The sequence below is a fragment of the Petaurus breviceps genome, unplaced genomic scaffold, assembly GCF_028583685.1.
Source record: "Petaurus breviceps papuanus isolate PSGF00001 unplaced genomic scaffold, PetGlider_PUasm1.0 185, whole genome shotgun sequence".
Lineage (NCBI taxonomy): Eukaryota > Metazoa > Chordata > Mammalia > Diprotodontia > Petauridae > Petaurus > Petaurus breviceps.
Genome location: NW_027185797.1, coordinates 29,208,794 through 29,224,680, shown reverse-complemented (window position 1 = coordinate 29,224,680; position 15,887 = coordinate 29,208,794). Strand labels below are relative to the sequence as shown.

The following is a 15,887-nucleotide window of genomic DNA, read 5'->3' as shown; positions in this document are numbered from 1 at the left end:
TGCCCGGCACATAGTAGGCCTTTTGTTGTTCAGTCATGTCTGACTATGACTCTATTTGAAGTTTTCTTGGCAGAGATACTGGCGTTGTTTGCCACTTCCTTCTCCACTTCATTTGACAGAGGAGGAAACTGAGGCAAACAGGGTTAAGAGATTATTTGCCCAAAGTCACACAGCTAGTAAGTGTCCAGGGCTAGATTTGAACTTGGGTTTTCCTGACTCCAGGCCTGGTGCTCTAACTGCCATGCCATCCAGCTGTCCCAGGAGGCCCTTAGTAAATGATGATTGATTGACTGCTCAGTCTCTCAATCTCCAGTATAGTTCCTACAGAATTCATCTTTGTCAGTATAGGTCACTCCTCTGCCCAGTGAACATTAGCTGCTGTTGTTTTGTCTCTGGGATAAGATAAAACTCTCAGAAGCTTAGTGTTTAAAGCACTTCACAGTCTGGTTTCAGCCAACGTTTCCAGCTTACTTCACATTCACCGTTCTGGGCAGGTGAGGCCAGTGGATGCTCCCGGAATTCCATGGGGCCTTGACCTTTACACAAGGCCATCCTTTCTGCCTGGCATGCCCTCCTCTCTCACCTGCCTTTTGAGTCTTTCTCAATTCATTCAGAAGCTGGTCCTAGTCCCACCTCCAAAGGGAAGCTTTTCCTGAGCTGCCCCACACCCACCTTGCTATTCTCACAATTAGATTATATTGACTTATTTGTATATCTTGGCATCTCTCTCCCACCTCCCCAATAGAGCATAAGAACCATGAAGGCAGGGTCTGTTTTCATTTGTCTTTGTATGTCTAGCCCTTAACCCTGTGTATCTCTAGCATGGTGCATAGTAGGCCCTTGGGAAATGTTGACTGGATCGTTGAATTGAATTTAATATTTTTCCCCCCAAAAATGAATCAACCCCCATGTTGTAGTTTTTTTCTTTCATTGCTGTGTCTAAGTTGCAACTTTGGAAAGACTCCTCTGGGCTTTTCTGGCTTCTTGCTTATCACTGGCAGTGAATAATTAGTTTCTTTTTCCTCCAGGCCCAGTTATTACATTCCATATGAAGATGAAAAGCTGTGATTCCCCCCCTGCCCCACCTTATGTTCCTTCACTGCATGTTGTCGAAATCAGTTTGATTACAAGATTACTCCATCTGGGTTTACTAAGAAAGGGCTTTTTTCCCTTCCCCTTTTCTGTATTATTAGACAGCTTCCTGAACTTCCTTCTAAAAACCTGTTTTTCAACATCAATAACCGGCAGCATGTTGACCAGCGACGTCAAGGCCTGGAAGAATTTCTGAGAAAGTAAGTGGCCTTGTATCTTTGTGCTGAGATCTGAGCTGGGGCACTCTTTGAAGCTGGCCATGACCAGTGAGTCTTGGGTGTTGTGTGTGTGTGTGTGTGTGTGTGTGTGTGTGTGTGTGCCTGCACGTGTGGGCACAGCCCTGAGTAACCGTGTTTGGCACATGGTCGGTGCTTCTTGTCAAGCCAAATTGAAATTCTCACTAATTGGGGCAGCTAGGTGGCTCAGTGAATAGAGCAGTGGCCCTGGAAGTCACAAGGACCTGAGTTCAAATCCAGACTCAGACACTTGACACAATAGCTGTGTGACCTTGAACAAGTCACTTAGCTCCAATTGCCTTGCCTTCCCCCTACAAAAAACAACAAAAAGAAATTCTCACTAATAGCTCATGAGAATATGCATACACTTCTTAGTGGACATGTTAGTTTTTCCAGTAGGAACTTTACCAAGAAATCCCTAAAGTTAGGACCATGTACATTTAGAACTGAAAGGGACCCAGGAAGTTGCCTAGTGCAGTGATGAGGAAACTGAGGCCAGCTCAGCCTAAGTAAGAAGCCAGAAACATCTCTGGGGGATTTGAATTCAGCCCCTCCGTGGCCTGGGCTCTTTCTGTGTTAGCTTCTGCAGCCTCAGTGCCTGTTTTATGTTGGGAGCATTTTAGGAGATTCATAAATCGACTGTTTGGAATGGCGGTGCCATTGTCAAAGGGAGGGTCACAGGAATGTAAGGGTTTACTGCAGCTCCGCTCCCTGGGGGGCCGAGGGGGAATGACTGCCCCTTGGCAGGTTTCGGTTTCCATTCAGGTTCTAGGTCTGAGGTCCCTTTCAGCTCTGGGTTCTCCTTCTGAACGTGTAAAAAAAAGAGTCTATTTATGTCCTGTATTGGAGCGCCACCTCGTGGTGACTCAGGCTCATAACACCTTGGGCGTGCTCTGGTTTTCTTTTCTCCTTTCTGAGGCTTTTCGTCATGGAGAGCCGCCCAGGCAGCCTGGGTCACGTGCTTCCGCAGAGCCCAGGAGCAGGCCTCAGATCCTGCAGGCCTTGGGAGGGACAGAAGCAATCCAGAGCTGCCTTCCCTGGGGCAGAGACGCTGCAGGCCCCTGAGCCCAGCAGGGAAATGGAATGGCTCAGGATGTGGGGGCTTGGCACCAGCCGGCTCCAGGCTGCCCTGGCTTCTGTGGGTACCAGGAAAACAGGGCTGCCGTGCCTGTCTTTGGCCGGGGGAGCAGCCAGGATGTATCCCTGGGGGAAGGCGGGGTGGTGGAGGTGGTTTGAGCCCCAGTCTTCCTGTCTCAGAGGCCAGCTCGCTGTCTACCGGACCACACTGCCTTTTCTAAATTAAACAGAGCTGTTCTTTGTAGCCAGGATTATAATGATGCTTCCCACCAAGTCTGGCTCCCACTCTGGTTTTGTATAAGCTGATGGGGGTGGGGGTCCAGTCCCTAGAAGAGGACACATCCAAGCCATGGATGAATAGAGGGGAACTGGGGGGGGGGGGAGAAAAGAAGGTAAAAAGAGGGGAGAAGGTAGAGAGGGGACCAGAGGAGCAAGTCAGAGACAGACAGTCAGCAGGCTGAGTCCCTGCAAACCCTCATCATCATGGTGTGTTAGGACAGCCCTTTGTTGACATAGAAGGCCCCTCCCCCACTCCCTTTCCCCACATTTTAATGCACCTCATAAGAACATAGAGGCCTCTCCCCCTTCAGTGTTCTGTCTCTCCCTCCAAGAAAGTTACTTTGCCTTTATGTTCTGTGTATGGTGTCTTTACTTTTCTGGATACAGATTGTTTCTATTGAAGCCTTCCCATTGCCCCTTGTCTCCATTTGGGTCTGGGGCTCAAGGTGTAGTCTTCATGGCTGCAAGTCTTTCCTTAAAGACCCTGTTCATCTGCTGGACAGGAGCCACCTACCCACCTACCCACCACTGGCTTTCCCCAGTCCAGTTGGGCAAGGGGCTGTTGACAAGGGCTTACATGCTTGTTGGGGTGGGGACAGTTGGGAGCTGCTTCTCTTTGGTCTGTCTGTTGGAAGTCAGGGGTCAGGAGGAGAATGTTTGGAGGGATCCTCCTCTGTGGAGGCCTTGTCCTGGGGTTTGGGTCAGGGATCACACCCTGCTTTCCATCCCTCAGTGGATCTGCCCAAGTGAAGGCTTAGGCTTTTGCAGGTCTGAGAGGGGAAAGATGTTCTCTATCCCTACATCAGAGAAACTATAAATCTCAATTCAACAAACATTCATTAAGCTCCTGTTCTGTGTACTGAGTAGTGAACTGGGGATAGAGAGATAAAAGGAACGTCTGCCCTCGAGTAGCTTACAGTCCACTCAGGGGAAAGGATATGTATTCAGATAAGTCAATAGAACAGTCATTGTCATATCAGGTGTGGGCGGAACCTGATGGGGATATAATACATACATATATATATATATATATGGATGTTATTATTAGATACATTAAAATGTGCTTATGGATCTGTTTTTAAAAATGTTGGCTCCCAAAGCTGCAAACCTAAAGCATTAGCCAGATAGCTGGATCTTCCCCAACAGATTTGTATTCCAAAGGCCATTCCCCTGGAGGAAGACCATTCTTGCTACATCGCTACATTCTAGCCATCTTTGAAACAAAGTCCTCTTCAGATCTGTACAGGTCCAGTGACAATAGCAGCAGTCGTAGTAGCGGGCTTTTACAGATAAGTCAGTTATGGCTCACACAATGTTTTGCACGCTTTTTGTTATTTGAGGCTTATCACCCCTGTTAGGTACCATAGGTCCCCCTCACAAGATGATTCCCATTTCACAGATGAGGGAACTGAAACTGACCTCAGAACTTGATGTGACTTCCCCACAGTTGCACAGCCACTAAGGGGCAGAATTCCAAGTGTGGCCCTCTCTGCTCCATCATCGCCCTGCCAAATTGGTGTCCACAGAGGACTACAGGAGATAGAAAAAACACTCTTACCACAAGCACCTCCTCATGAAAGCCAGGGGCATTAAAATTCGTGTCAAATTATTCATTTAATGACTATTAAATCACGATAGGGACATTTTTGGAAATCTCTTCTGGTAGAGTAAAAAGGGCAGTGCCTAGATTTGCTCTGATACTTCCTCACTGGGGAAGCCACCGTGCAAGCCTCAGTTTCCTTATCTGTAAAATGGGGACAATTATGGCCACTAAGTAACTGACTCCCAGGATTCTGGCAGACCTTAAAAGGCAGTGACTGTCATGGTTCCTACATTTCTCCAGTACAATTAGTTGTTGGGTTTGTTTTTGAAGTAAAAATTCTTGTGTCCCACATATATAACATGTAAGATGGCATGTTTTTTTTTTCCTTCCAGTGATTAAATGTAAAAAAAAATTACTCTATTATTTAGATGATGGGAAAGTTATAGAATGAAACACTATGGAGGGGGGTTCTTCGCAAAAAGTCTGCTCTTGGGGCCTTAGGCAGCTTTCTTTTGTTTCTGGTAGTAATAATATTACTTTGATGCAATGCCTTCATGCTTTTCGTTTCTTTTTGGAGGGGGGAGGGCAGGGCAGTTGGGGTTAAGTGACTTGCCCAAGGTCGCACAACTAGTAAGTGTTAAGTGTCTGAGGCTGGATTTGAACTCAGGTCCTCCTGACTCCAGGGCCAGTGCTCTATTCACTCTGTCACCTAGCTGCCCCTGCCTTCATGCTTTTGCAAAGCACTTTACATGCATGATCTAATAGCTACCATTTATAGATAACACTCTAAGGATTGCAAATATTATCTCACTGAATCCTCACAATGACTCTGGAATTAGGTGCTATTATTATACCTGGTTAGCAGATGGAGAAACTGAGTCAGACAAAGGTGAAATGACTTGCTCAGGGTCACACTGCTAATTACTGTGTGAGGCTGGATTTGAACTCATGTCTTCCTGTCTCCATCTCTAGTTCTCTCTCTCCCCACTGTCCCATGTCACTGCCTGATTTGAATGTCTGGTGTCATTTGGTAAGCTCGGTAATTATAACCTCTACTTCCCAGAAGTCAGAGATGTTAGGCGACCTGCTGATGAAGGCAGGGGCAAAGCAGTGAGCTGGCATCTCCCACCAACCTTGCCTAGGCCTGGCATTGGTCAGTGTTGTCTGTTTCCAAGGGTCTCTTGGTTTATGTAGCTGAATAGGATCATATGTTTGAAGCTGTAGGGGTCCTACTTGCTGAATCCAGGCCTGCCATCACATCTTCTTCTCACTATGAATGTTGCCCCCATGCTCAGTTCACCTGCTTGATTCAGAAGACCCTGATGAAACATCTTCCCCTTTCCTATCTGAAGTCTGTGTTCAATAGAGGGCACCAGAACACAGATCATGGATATTTTCAGTGATTCTCACCAAGTTTGCTTTCTTTCTTTCATGATTGCACGCAAACAAGACAGTCAATTTGTTGTTTCTTAGACAGCCCAAATACAACAGTTAACCTTTCCCCCTGTCCAAAAGGGCAACTATTATTAGGCCAGGTTCCAAGAGACACTGGAAATCATGAGGCAGCCCAGAGGTGCGTTCCATTAGAACTGTGTGTGTATAATGCACCTAATAAAATCACAGTGAGGAAAACCAGATTTCAGGCTGTCCAGTGTAAGGGGGGAAATGCTTTGTCTCTGTACAGCTTCAACTTGTGAAGCAAAAGGAATAACTTAACTGTTTTGTATGTCTTCTGTTTTAACATCACCTGCATTTCCCAGTGTCCCTGCCTCTCTCCCTGAGAGGCATTCAAAATGAAGGTTTGAGAGGCAAGTTACAAATGGCTTTCTGGATGAGCTCCAGTTACTTTTTTTGTTCCTTCTTTCTGGAAAAGTGCTGATTCTTAGTATTAAATTGTGTTTTTTTGGAGGGGGGAGGGTAGGGCAATTGGGGTTAAGCGACTTGCCCAAGGTCACATGGCTAGTGTTAAGTGTCTGAGGCTGGATTTGAACTCAGGTCCTCCTGACTCCAGGGCAGTGCTCTATTCACTGTGCCACCTAGCCTCTTCCTTAGTATTACATTGTAAATGTATTTTGTGAAGCAGATTTGTTTAGAATAGCCATTGTTTGTTTAAAATCCTTATTCCACTGGAGACTTTAGACATATATTAAAATCGTTTAGAGTCTCCCCATTAAATGTTAAGTGTAAAGCACTTCAGTTTTCTGAGGATGTCTAGTGTTATTCAGCACCCCCAAGCACAGGTCACATCTTATGGGAAAACTTGACTCATCCCCCTTGGTTGTTGACCCTGTCTGCCTCACTGAGTAATCATGTCTTCACATCTGTTTAAGGCTGGAGGCCTCTCTTCCACCCTGAAGAATGTAGACTGCCTGAAGGCAGGCGGTCTTTGTATCCTCAGCATCTAGCGCCCATGAATGGTCAGACTTATGTTTGTCGGCTGGCTGTATCCATTCTACCTGCTGCTACCCCCACCCCCAGAAGAGTGTTAGTTCCTTGAAGGAAGGAAGGTCTAATTTTTTTTTTTATACTTTCATAGTTCTAAAGCTGTAAGGGACCCCTGAGGCCTTCTAATCCAACCTGTTCATTTTATAGATAAGGAAACTGAGGCAAGGAGGGGAAGGTCACGAAAACTGTAAAGGGTTTGATTAATAAATTGAATAAAAGGATTTGATCTTAGACTTCTGACTTCCCAAAGCAGGCCTCTTTCCAGTGGATCATTTTATTTTTGTATCCCCCAGCACAACGGGCTGCATATAGCAGGTTCTTTGGATTGGATGCAGATTGGTTTAGGCCGAAGGATGGGGGATCTGAAGGGCAGCTTGCCCAAATTAAGGGAAGCGTGGCAGGAAGGAGTGGGCTATACTGGTGCCTGCTGGACCACTGGTGAATGCCCATTTCCTTTTCCCTAGTAATCCCGCCGCAGAATGCTTTTTTTTTCCTGATCCCATAAAAAAGAGAGGAAGTTTGTCTGCTTTTTTTTTTTTTATTTAAAAATGACACGTCCCAGCACTCCAGGCCTGGCAGTGTTCTCCAAAGCCAGCCTCGTGCCCAGCAGATGGAGCCGCTTCGGACGGCCCGGGACACAGCTGCTTCCGAAAAGTGTCCTCGGGAGGGTTTTAGCATTCTTCCTCCCGCCCCGCCCGGCCAGGGCCTCGCAGACCGCGGCTGGAGCCTTCTGGCGCCTCTCCGCTCTGCCCTCCAGGTGGCGCCATTAAGCAGGAAAGAAAACCGTGGACTAATGAGTCCAATGTAAAGTAAAATTGGAAATTGAATTATAGCCGGAGAAAAGGGACAGTAGCCTTGAGGTTCGGCTCAGGCCGGCTCTTATCGCCTTCGCTGGCTGCTCCCATGTGTTAGCTTGCTCGCAAGTTAATAACGGCGCTTGAGCAGTTCAAGGCTTGGGCGAATTGCTTTAGACATGAAATAAAGCCAAAATGAATTTGTGTCCGATATCATTGACATTAGTGCTCATTACTCCTGTGGCGTAATGCCTCAAACCATCGGAAATCAATTTTAAAGATTGCCCATTATTTTATAAAGAAAATAAAATACATTTCCAACAGCAACAAAGAAGTAAGTACAATCTCAGGAAGAGTTACTTATCCCCGGGCTGGCGGGCAGGAAGGGACTGGGAGTGAGGGGCAGGAAGCCCTGAGTGAAACTGCCCCCCACCCCCACGGCCCTCCCCACGCCCAGAACAGAAAAGTTTATTGGGATGGGCGGAGTCCTGGACGAGCTCCTCCTCGTTGGAAATATTTAATGCATGAGAGTTATTTGCAAATGCAGAAAGCAAACTTTCTGAGTGGAGTCAGACTGAGGATAGTGGCTAGTGCTGGGTGTTGTGTGCCGTTTTTTTCATGGAATGAGAACGTTAGTTGTATTTTTTTGGGGGGGAGGGGGGAGGGGCAGAGTGGGTGGGAGGGCATGCCAAGGAGGAATGACTTAGACCTCTGGCTTGGAAATGTCATGTTTAAAAATTATCAACCCCTTAGTCTCCTTTGGTTTGCCTGAAACTTGTGCTGCATAGAAATTCTTTTGGGACCCGGCCTGGAAAAGGAAACCTGGCTCATTTTGTTTGTGGAGGGAATCTGTAGGGTTGTGTGGGGTGTGTGTGGGGGGTTCTGCTTGTTTTTTTTTTTTGTTTGATATGATGCTTTGCTAAGTATGTTCACATACATGTTTAAATAAATGTACATGCCACATCCTTTGGAGATACAAGGACCTAGCAAAGCACAGTATTAAAAAAATGCAGGGGCGGCCAGGTAGCACAATGAGTAAGAGCACTGGGCCCAGAGTTGGGATGACCTGGGATCCAATCTGGGCTCAGACACTTAGCACCCACCCAGAAACACCTGGCTGTGTAACCTTGAGCAAGTTACTTAAACCCCAATTGCTTAAAAAAAAATGAAGTGTACCTGTGTACACATATATACAAAATATGTTAATATATGAGGTATGGGGGTAAGTGTAGGCAGAGGCACATTATCACAGTCTCTACACTCATAGTTCACGTGTCTGTGTGCATGGCCACACAATCTATGTACATGCACACATACACATTCACCCCTGTGTACATATCATATATACATTTCAACACTCACATTAACATAGTAAACACATGAACATACTTGCAGATGTGCAAATGTCATTTCCTTACAGGATGCATAGGCTTAAAGCTTGTCTTCAAAAGAAAAAATATATTTATTCATATAATACACATGTACACATGTCTAGGCATATTAGCTAACATTTACATAGCCCTTACTATGTGCCAGGCACATTGTTAAATGCTCAACAATTATTATATCATTTGGTCTGGGCTATCTCATTTTGAGCTATATATAGACATCTCTATCTCTCTATTTCATACACGAGTCTAAATAAATGGAGTCTTTCCATCATATTGATAACCCTAGATTTTTAAGGAGATAAAAATAAACGCCATGCGCTCCCTCCACATCTAGTCAAGTCTCCAAAAACAGAGAAAAAATCAGGTCCATTTTGTTTGATGGGGAAAAATCTGTATTTCATAGAGTTGGCTGTAAAGTTCTGTAATTCCCCAAGACTGTCTTTGGATTTTGGACAGCACTAATTCTGGCCACTTAATTCGGTGTTGCCGGCTCCTGTCTTATGTCAGTTACAGGAAATTCACATATCATCGAACAATGCATCAAAGATCAAACCCATACCTTCCCAAGCTTGTGTAAAAGGTGACAGTGTTTAGGTTTACATGAATTGTCAAATCAGAGGAAGTGTGTTTCCCAAACAGAGGGTCCACCATTATAATACAACTATGGTTACTCTTCGGTTGGAATTTAGTATGTATGTAGTAATCTTCTCAAAACATAATTTTGATTCGAGAGTTAGAATCTTTGGACAAATCTGTCTTCAATGTCGGAGGTTTAACTTGACAGACCTAGGTGCCTCCGATTCTAGCCACATGTTTAGTGAAAGAAATAATCCTTAAATTAGGTTGCTGATTCTAACAACCCATATCCTGATGCAGGTAAAGATATGTGAGAAATTCAAATTTAGGATTATTTTAAAAATCGTACTTAAACCAGACTTTATATATCCATATCTAAGTATATACATTTATCTTATACGTTAAAGCAAATTTGTAAAACGCATCTAAATTTAAGGCATCCTATTATTCATGCATCTTTGTTTTAAACTAAGTGTCCTTGAGAAACTTGATGTTTCAGGAGTCTAACCAGTAAAGATCACTGAGTTGAGCTAGTGGTTAGCCATTTAAAAACTTCTTTAAAGGAGGATAAATTTCTATGATTATATAAGCAAAATATTTCTGTAATTGCTCCACACAGCCGTGGCAGATGGGTAAATTGCAGAAATGCCCTTGGAGTTATTCTTATAACAGATGTCTTTCTCTATTAGCTTCATGTTTTTACTCACCTAAAATTCCAAATAATTTAATAAAAGTTAACATATGCTAACATCACCTCAATAGGTATCTACCTTAATTATAGGTCTAGCTGATTTGATCTTTCTCATATTTTAAAAAATGTTTTTCTTCTTCAGGCTATACAATCATCCATTCCAGTCTCCCAACCTTATGTGTGTCTATTTTTAAATAGGATCCTACAAAATGCTCTTTTGCTTTCGGACAGCAGACTTCACCTCTTCCTACAGAGTCACTTAAGTTCTGAAGATATTGAGGCCTGTGTTTCTGGACAGACAAGATATTCTGTTACTGAAGCAATTCATAAGTTTGCTTCTTCAAACAGACGTTTCCCTGAAGAAGATGACGAAGGGGGGAAAAAAGACAATTCTATAGAGTATGGCTCAGAAAGGTACTTTGTTACATTCATTTTTCATATATTATGTGTGTATGTGTATTTACATTCCACATATTTGTGTACAGACACACTCACACTCTTCACTTTTTTGTTGATGTAATACTAAGATAATGAAAAAATTAATTGACTGAGATTTTATTGAGCTGTGACAGCTCATCATAGAAGTCTTCACACACACCTCCACACTGAATTAATGAATGCAGTAGAAATTCAATTATCTGCATTCTGATTATGTGAATTTCATTTAGTCAGACTTGAATTATTCGCGTTTAAATTATCTAGCTAAAAAAATATCCAACTGCACTCCAAATGGCTAATTAAAAGTCCAAATTTCCTGTCTCTCTTTGTGACTGGAGATAATTAAAGTTCTCCTCTGTTACTCAGCCTTTGAGTGTGTTGTGAAAACCAATTTCCTCTTTTTATTATTTTTTTCTCTTTCTTTTTTTTTTTGCAGTTCATCCTCCGGGCTTGGTCACAGTTGTAAAGACAGCAGTCCACATGGATGTAAAACAAACCCAGCTCTTCAAGAATCCTGAAAAATAATTTTTATGTTACTATCTTAGTAATAGGAAATTATGCCCATGTCATAAAGACAGGGTTGGTTCACAATAGTACCTCCCTATATAAAGCACTTCTGTCAGGGAGACATGATTGGTGGTGTGTTCTCAAAGCTGTTGCCCCCCCCCCCCCTTTTTTTTTAAAGTTCATTAATGGTTTCCAGTTCAGGGGTTTATGTTGACTTATTTTGGTCAAGGCAGAGGGGAAGGAAAACTCTCTTGGCTATGAGTTAGTAAAATGGCTAATACGGAATTTTCAGGATAAGAATGATTGATAAATTAGCTCCTGCTCTGATAGGAATTTACATTAATATATAGGTGTGAATTTCAACTTGTGTGTGCTAAAGCTTTGGCTTTGTGCAATTAAAAAATCTACTTGGTACATAAACATAGTTTAAAATCAGGATATTGCATTTTCCCTACATTAGCATGTCACTTTAAACAGACTTGAAACCTGTTCTAGAATTTTGCAGGTCCTATTCTAGCAAGGACCATAACCCGTTGCAGTGGATTAGGAAGATTTGCTGATATTATGTGGCTCCGTCCCCTATACAAGGAAAAAACTGGGATGTTAGTGTGAATGTGTGGTTGACTCAGTACTAGCTAGGGCTTCTCAGCTTTCTAGCCTGCTATTCATCGTGCACCCAGATAGAACACACAGCTTAGGAACATAGACCAGTATTAAAATACTTTTTACTCAAGAGTGCAAATTCAAATAAATATGGCAACTAATGTCTCCTCAGACCTAGCAAAATATCTTCATAATCAAGGATCAGCCTAAGCCTTAGATTTGGAGATCATCAACTTTTATTTTGCATTTGACAAACAGAGATTCATTTATTTTCTTTCAAAATGTGTCATTTCTTCACTTGAAATTTCTCAGTATTTCTAGGGATTGTTACTCATTTCTTCACTAAATGGAAAGACAGGTCTTAAAAACAAGATAAAGGCAATGTTTACCAAAAAGTATTCTGCTGGTTTAGGAAATAAAATTAGCTAATTGATTATGCATTAAAAACAAAAAAAAAGGATCGATTCCCTTACTCCCTTTAAGGTTACACTTGCAAAATGTTTCAGCCTAGTAAAATATATCCTTAGATAACTTTCTGTTGACATAGCACTTTAATAAGATAATTATCCAAATTTCTTCCTTGTCCAATTGCACAAAGTAATCAGTTTCCATTCTCAGAAACTGGCAAGAAGATAATTTACAAAGAAATGGAAGTAACTTGTTGCTTCTCTTGGCTTTTCCTCCTGGAGCTGGTGGAAGATGCTTGCAAAAGGTAACTAATTTCAGGAGTATTTTTGTTATTCTATTGTTAATAAACTCCTAATGGGGGTCAAAGGATTGTATTGAAAGTACAACACAGAACAAAAAAAACTAAGACAAGAATCATTCTCTTAATTTTGCTGTCTTGCTTTCTTGTTTGGTTCAAGTTATTAGATTTTGCTTAGGATCTTGATTTACTACCTGAGGCTTGTTCCTACATCATGGGAGAGCCATTAATTGAAAACCAGGGGGGAAAACCCCCCAAGATTTAAGAGCTTTTCTAATCACCTTGGTAACGGCATGGGGGTAAGAGAAAAAGGAGGGGGTGGCTTGCCATCTAGGTATTAGGTTTATTTATTTATTTTTCTTAGCCATACATGTTTGAATTTACAATCTACTCACTTTTGGAATATTTTTTGAAAACGTGATCATCCATAAATTTTAATGTTATTTTTAGATCTTGTAACATAAATATCAAAATGTCTACCTTGTAATTTGTTCCGTGTGATTCAGTGGATTTTTGTTCCTAAATTAAATGTGAAGAAATCTAGTCTGGTCTGGTTTATTTCTGAGAAAGAAAAAAAATTCATTTTTTCATTGAGATCTTTATTTATTTTTTGCTTTTTCAAATTACCTAAAGAATGGTGGCAAATTGAATTTAGTTTCCCCAATTGGTTCTTTTATAGCTAAAGTTTGGGGATATTATTTTTGGTTCGGTTGTTTTGATTTCCAAACACAGATCGACTAAATAACTTATTTCCTGTCAGTTTCATGAATTTGGATCTAAAATAGCAGTTCTGTTGAACTTAACCTCCCCCCCCCCATTTCCCTGCTTTGTTGAAATCTTTGTTGGCATTCTTACTCACCTGAATTGATTCCATATAAACCTTTCCATGGAGGCAAAAACATTTTTGGTAACTTATAGAGAATAAGTACCATTTAGTGATTTTTATTTAAATTTTTATTTAAAAAATAAATATAAAAAAGGCAAATGTCAAATACTTGAAAATGTTTTATAGTTTGCTGGGAGTAGTAGTGCCTAGCTATTATTATCTTAGATATTTGGATTTTTTTTTTAAAGGTGATACTTCTCTACTCCCCACCCTTCCTTTTAATTGCTTTATTTGGAACTTGAAGGTTTCCACCACGAAATTCAAAGACCTGTTACTCTATTCAAAAGTTCTACATTTAGGATAATAATTAATGTTCTTCTTTAAAATGTTACGCTTTTAAAATTGCTACCAAAAGGAAAATGCTACAAGGAAGGAGTTTGTTATTTTTAATCTCACAAGCATTTAAAAGCAATGTCCATTGAGAAAGGTCTTGCCAGTGTGGCAGTTTTTTCCAAGACTAATTCACATTATATTGCATAAATACATACAAACATACATTTGGGAAGGAGAGGAGGCAGATTTCCTCAGCAGTTCTTATAAATAAAAAAGGCAAATTTAATCCCAATTCTGGAAGTATATTTAACAGTCATTTTAGTTTTATTTGGAAATAATCTTCTTTATCTCCCTGAAGATGCACCATAATCAAACTACAAGGACCTTTTCAGCCCTTGAGCCTAAATGGTATGCAAGATAGGCCTTTAAATATTTAAGACAGAAATGACCCCCACCATCCTCCCTCCCCCCAACCCCTGGCTCCTTATTCTTTCTAACTGAACATCCTTAACATCTCAAATTACTTTGTTGTCACATTTTGAACACAATGCACCCTTTGCAGCCAGGTCCTGGGTGGAAATATGTTTTTCTGGGGAAAAAAAAAAATTGTTGTTTGCTGATTTTATTGGGTAGAGGGACTGGAATCAAGTTTTTACATAAAAAAAAAAAAACCCACCACAACAAAAAACCCCTCCCGAACCAATGCTTCCTGGAATTTTAAGTTTTTAGCGACAATTTGACCAAGCACCGCCGTCCCTCCAATGAACCTCCCCACCAAAAAACAAACAAACAAAAAACCCCCCAAAAAACCAAAAAACAAAACTCGTAAGAAATGATTACAGTTTGTATGATGGTGATGAGAATTTGAAAAATATGTAAATAAGGTAACCAACGCTGCCTTAAAAAAAAAGCCACTGTTTACAATTCTGGGTCCCTCCTGCAGAAGGAGAGCCCCAAGGCACCATTGCCCTCTGAAGGCAGACCCTACTGTTGATCTCCCTTTTCTTGCAGGAAACTTTTCTTCCTCCTTGTCCTGACAAGTGCACTCACTGGACAGAACTGATTTAGCAGTTTGAGCTCTGCTCGTCCACGACCCTTTCCTTTTGCTGCAAAATTCCTCTGCCTCCTAAACCCTGAACTGTATCGAAAAAAGGAAAAAAATCCCAGGACGAAGCCTCCTTTACCCGTGCATTTACACTCTGGTGTCTGGACACTTTCGGTAGCGAGCCCGAGAGGAAGCTCCCCTCCTCCCTCCTTGGTCCCCCTTGCCAACGCCCCTGACTCTGCAGCCAGAGGCCGGGCAGCATCTCCAGCAGCGTTTCTGGCTAGCTTCTTACCTCCGGCCTTCTTTATAGCTCCCCCCCACCCACTTGCAGTAGTTTTCCTGAAGCTGCAAACACACTGTGACTGGGTGCAGGGTTCTGTCTCAGTGGCCTGCGCACACGCTCACGCGCTCTCTCTGCGTGTTTCTCTCTGCCCCGCACACGCGCGTTCCTCCCCTCCTCCCCAGCCTTGGCTTGCAGTATGCACTGTCTCCAGCAGGCTTGGGCTGCGGGGACTGTTTGTCAGGTAACCAGGCAGCCGGCCTTGGTCCGGTAACCCATGGCAACCGCCCTGGTAACCCATAGCAACCGCAACAAAAAGGGGAGGGGGGGGAGAAGGAGTGTGAACAACCACGTCCACAAAAAGACAGCAATTTACTGCGCAGACAGGCTGAGTGCGGGCCCCGAGCCCCGGCTGCATAAAAACCCAGGCCTAGCAAGCCTCCTTGTCCGGGACTAAACCCCATTCGGCTGAGAACCAGGGAGCGGGGTGGTGCTGGCTGTGGCTTGGGATGCTTCTCCCTTCTCCCCTCCCTGCAGTCCTATCTGGGGGTGGAAAGGACTTTAATGATCACCAGTAAGAAGGAAGGAGGCCCCACCTGTCTCCACGTTTTGTGGTGGGAGAAAGACTCGTTTATTTACTAAAAAAGCGGCGTTGTGCGGCCGGCGAACTTCACCGCGTCTACGCAGTGGGTGTGTGAAGCTGTGCGCGTGCACTCGTGTGTGTGACTGCGAGTGTCGTGTCTGCACGTCTGTGCGTCAGTGATGATGAGTGTCTGCGACCGCATCTGGGCACAGTTGGGCACAAGCCTTTCCTAGGCGGCTTCCATGTTTGTAGGTCTGTGCGTGCGCGCGTTCGTGGGATTCTGTGTGTGGCTGCGTGCGTGTGCGTGTGCACGCGCTTTTGTCTCTCTGGGTCTGGGGGTACAATGGCACGCCTTTGTGTGTGCGTGCGCGTGCCGCGCACGGCGGGGACGGGGAGGCCGCCCGGCCTGTTCCGGCCCAGTAGGGGCGGATGCCCTATTCCT

General features: G+C 43.2%; 1 protein-coding gene and 1 long non-coding RNA gene across 5 annotated transcripts in view; one reads left to right on the top strand and one right to left on the bottom strand.

The window, feature by feature from the left end:
* The window catches only part of SNX10 (sorting nexin 10), a 64,848-nt gene extending 51,927 nt beyond the window's left edge, over nt 1–12,921 (top strand). For all 4 annotated transcript variants that reach the window (XM_069088679.1, XM_069088678.1, XM_069088680.1 and 1 more), the window contains 3 exons: nt 1,194–1,292; nt 10,323–10,538; nt 10,999–12,921. In XM_069088679.1, coding sequence (XP_068944780.1) covers nt 1,194–1,292; nt 10,323–10,538; nt 10,999–11,080 — 397 coding nt within the window. In that variant the 3' untranslated portion in view covers nt 11,081–12,921. The remainder of the gene's footprint in view (nt 1–1,193; nt 1,293–10,322; nt 10,539–10,998) is intronic.
* LOC138161773 (uncharacterized) lies at nt 11,034–15,418 on the bottom strand. Its single transcript, XR_011168461.1, has 3 exons — nt 14,875–15,418; nt 12,859–12,939; nt 11,034–11,076 (listed from the first exon to the last, which is right to left on the bottom strand). It is a non-coding gene; the product is annotated as an uncharacterized lncRNA (long non-coding RNA).
* Nucleotides 15,419–15,887: the final 469 nt, after the last annotated feature.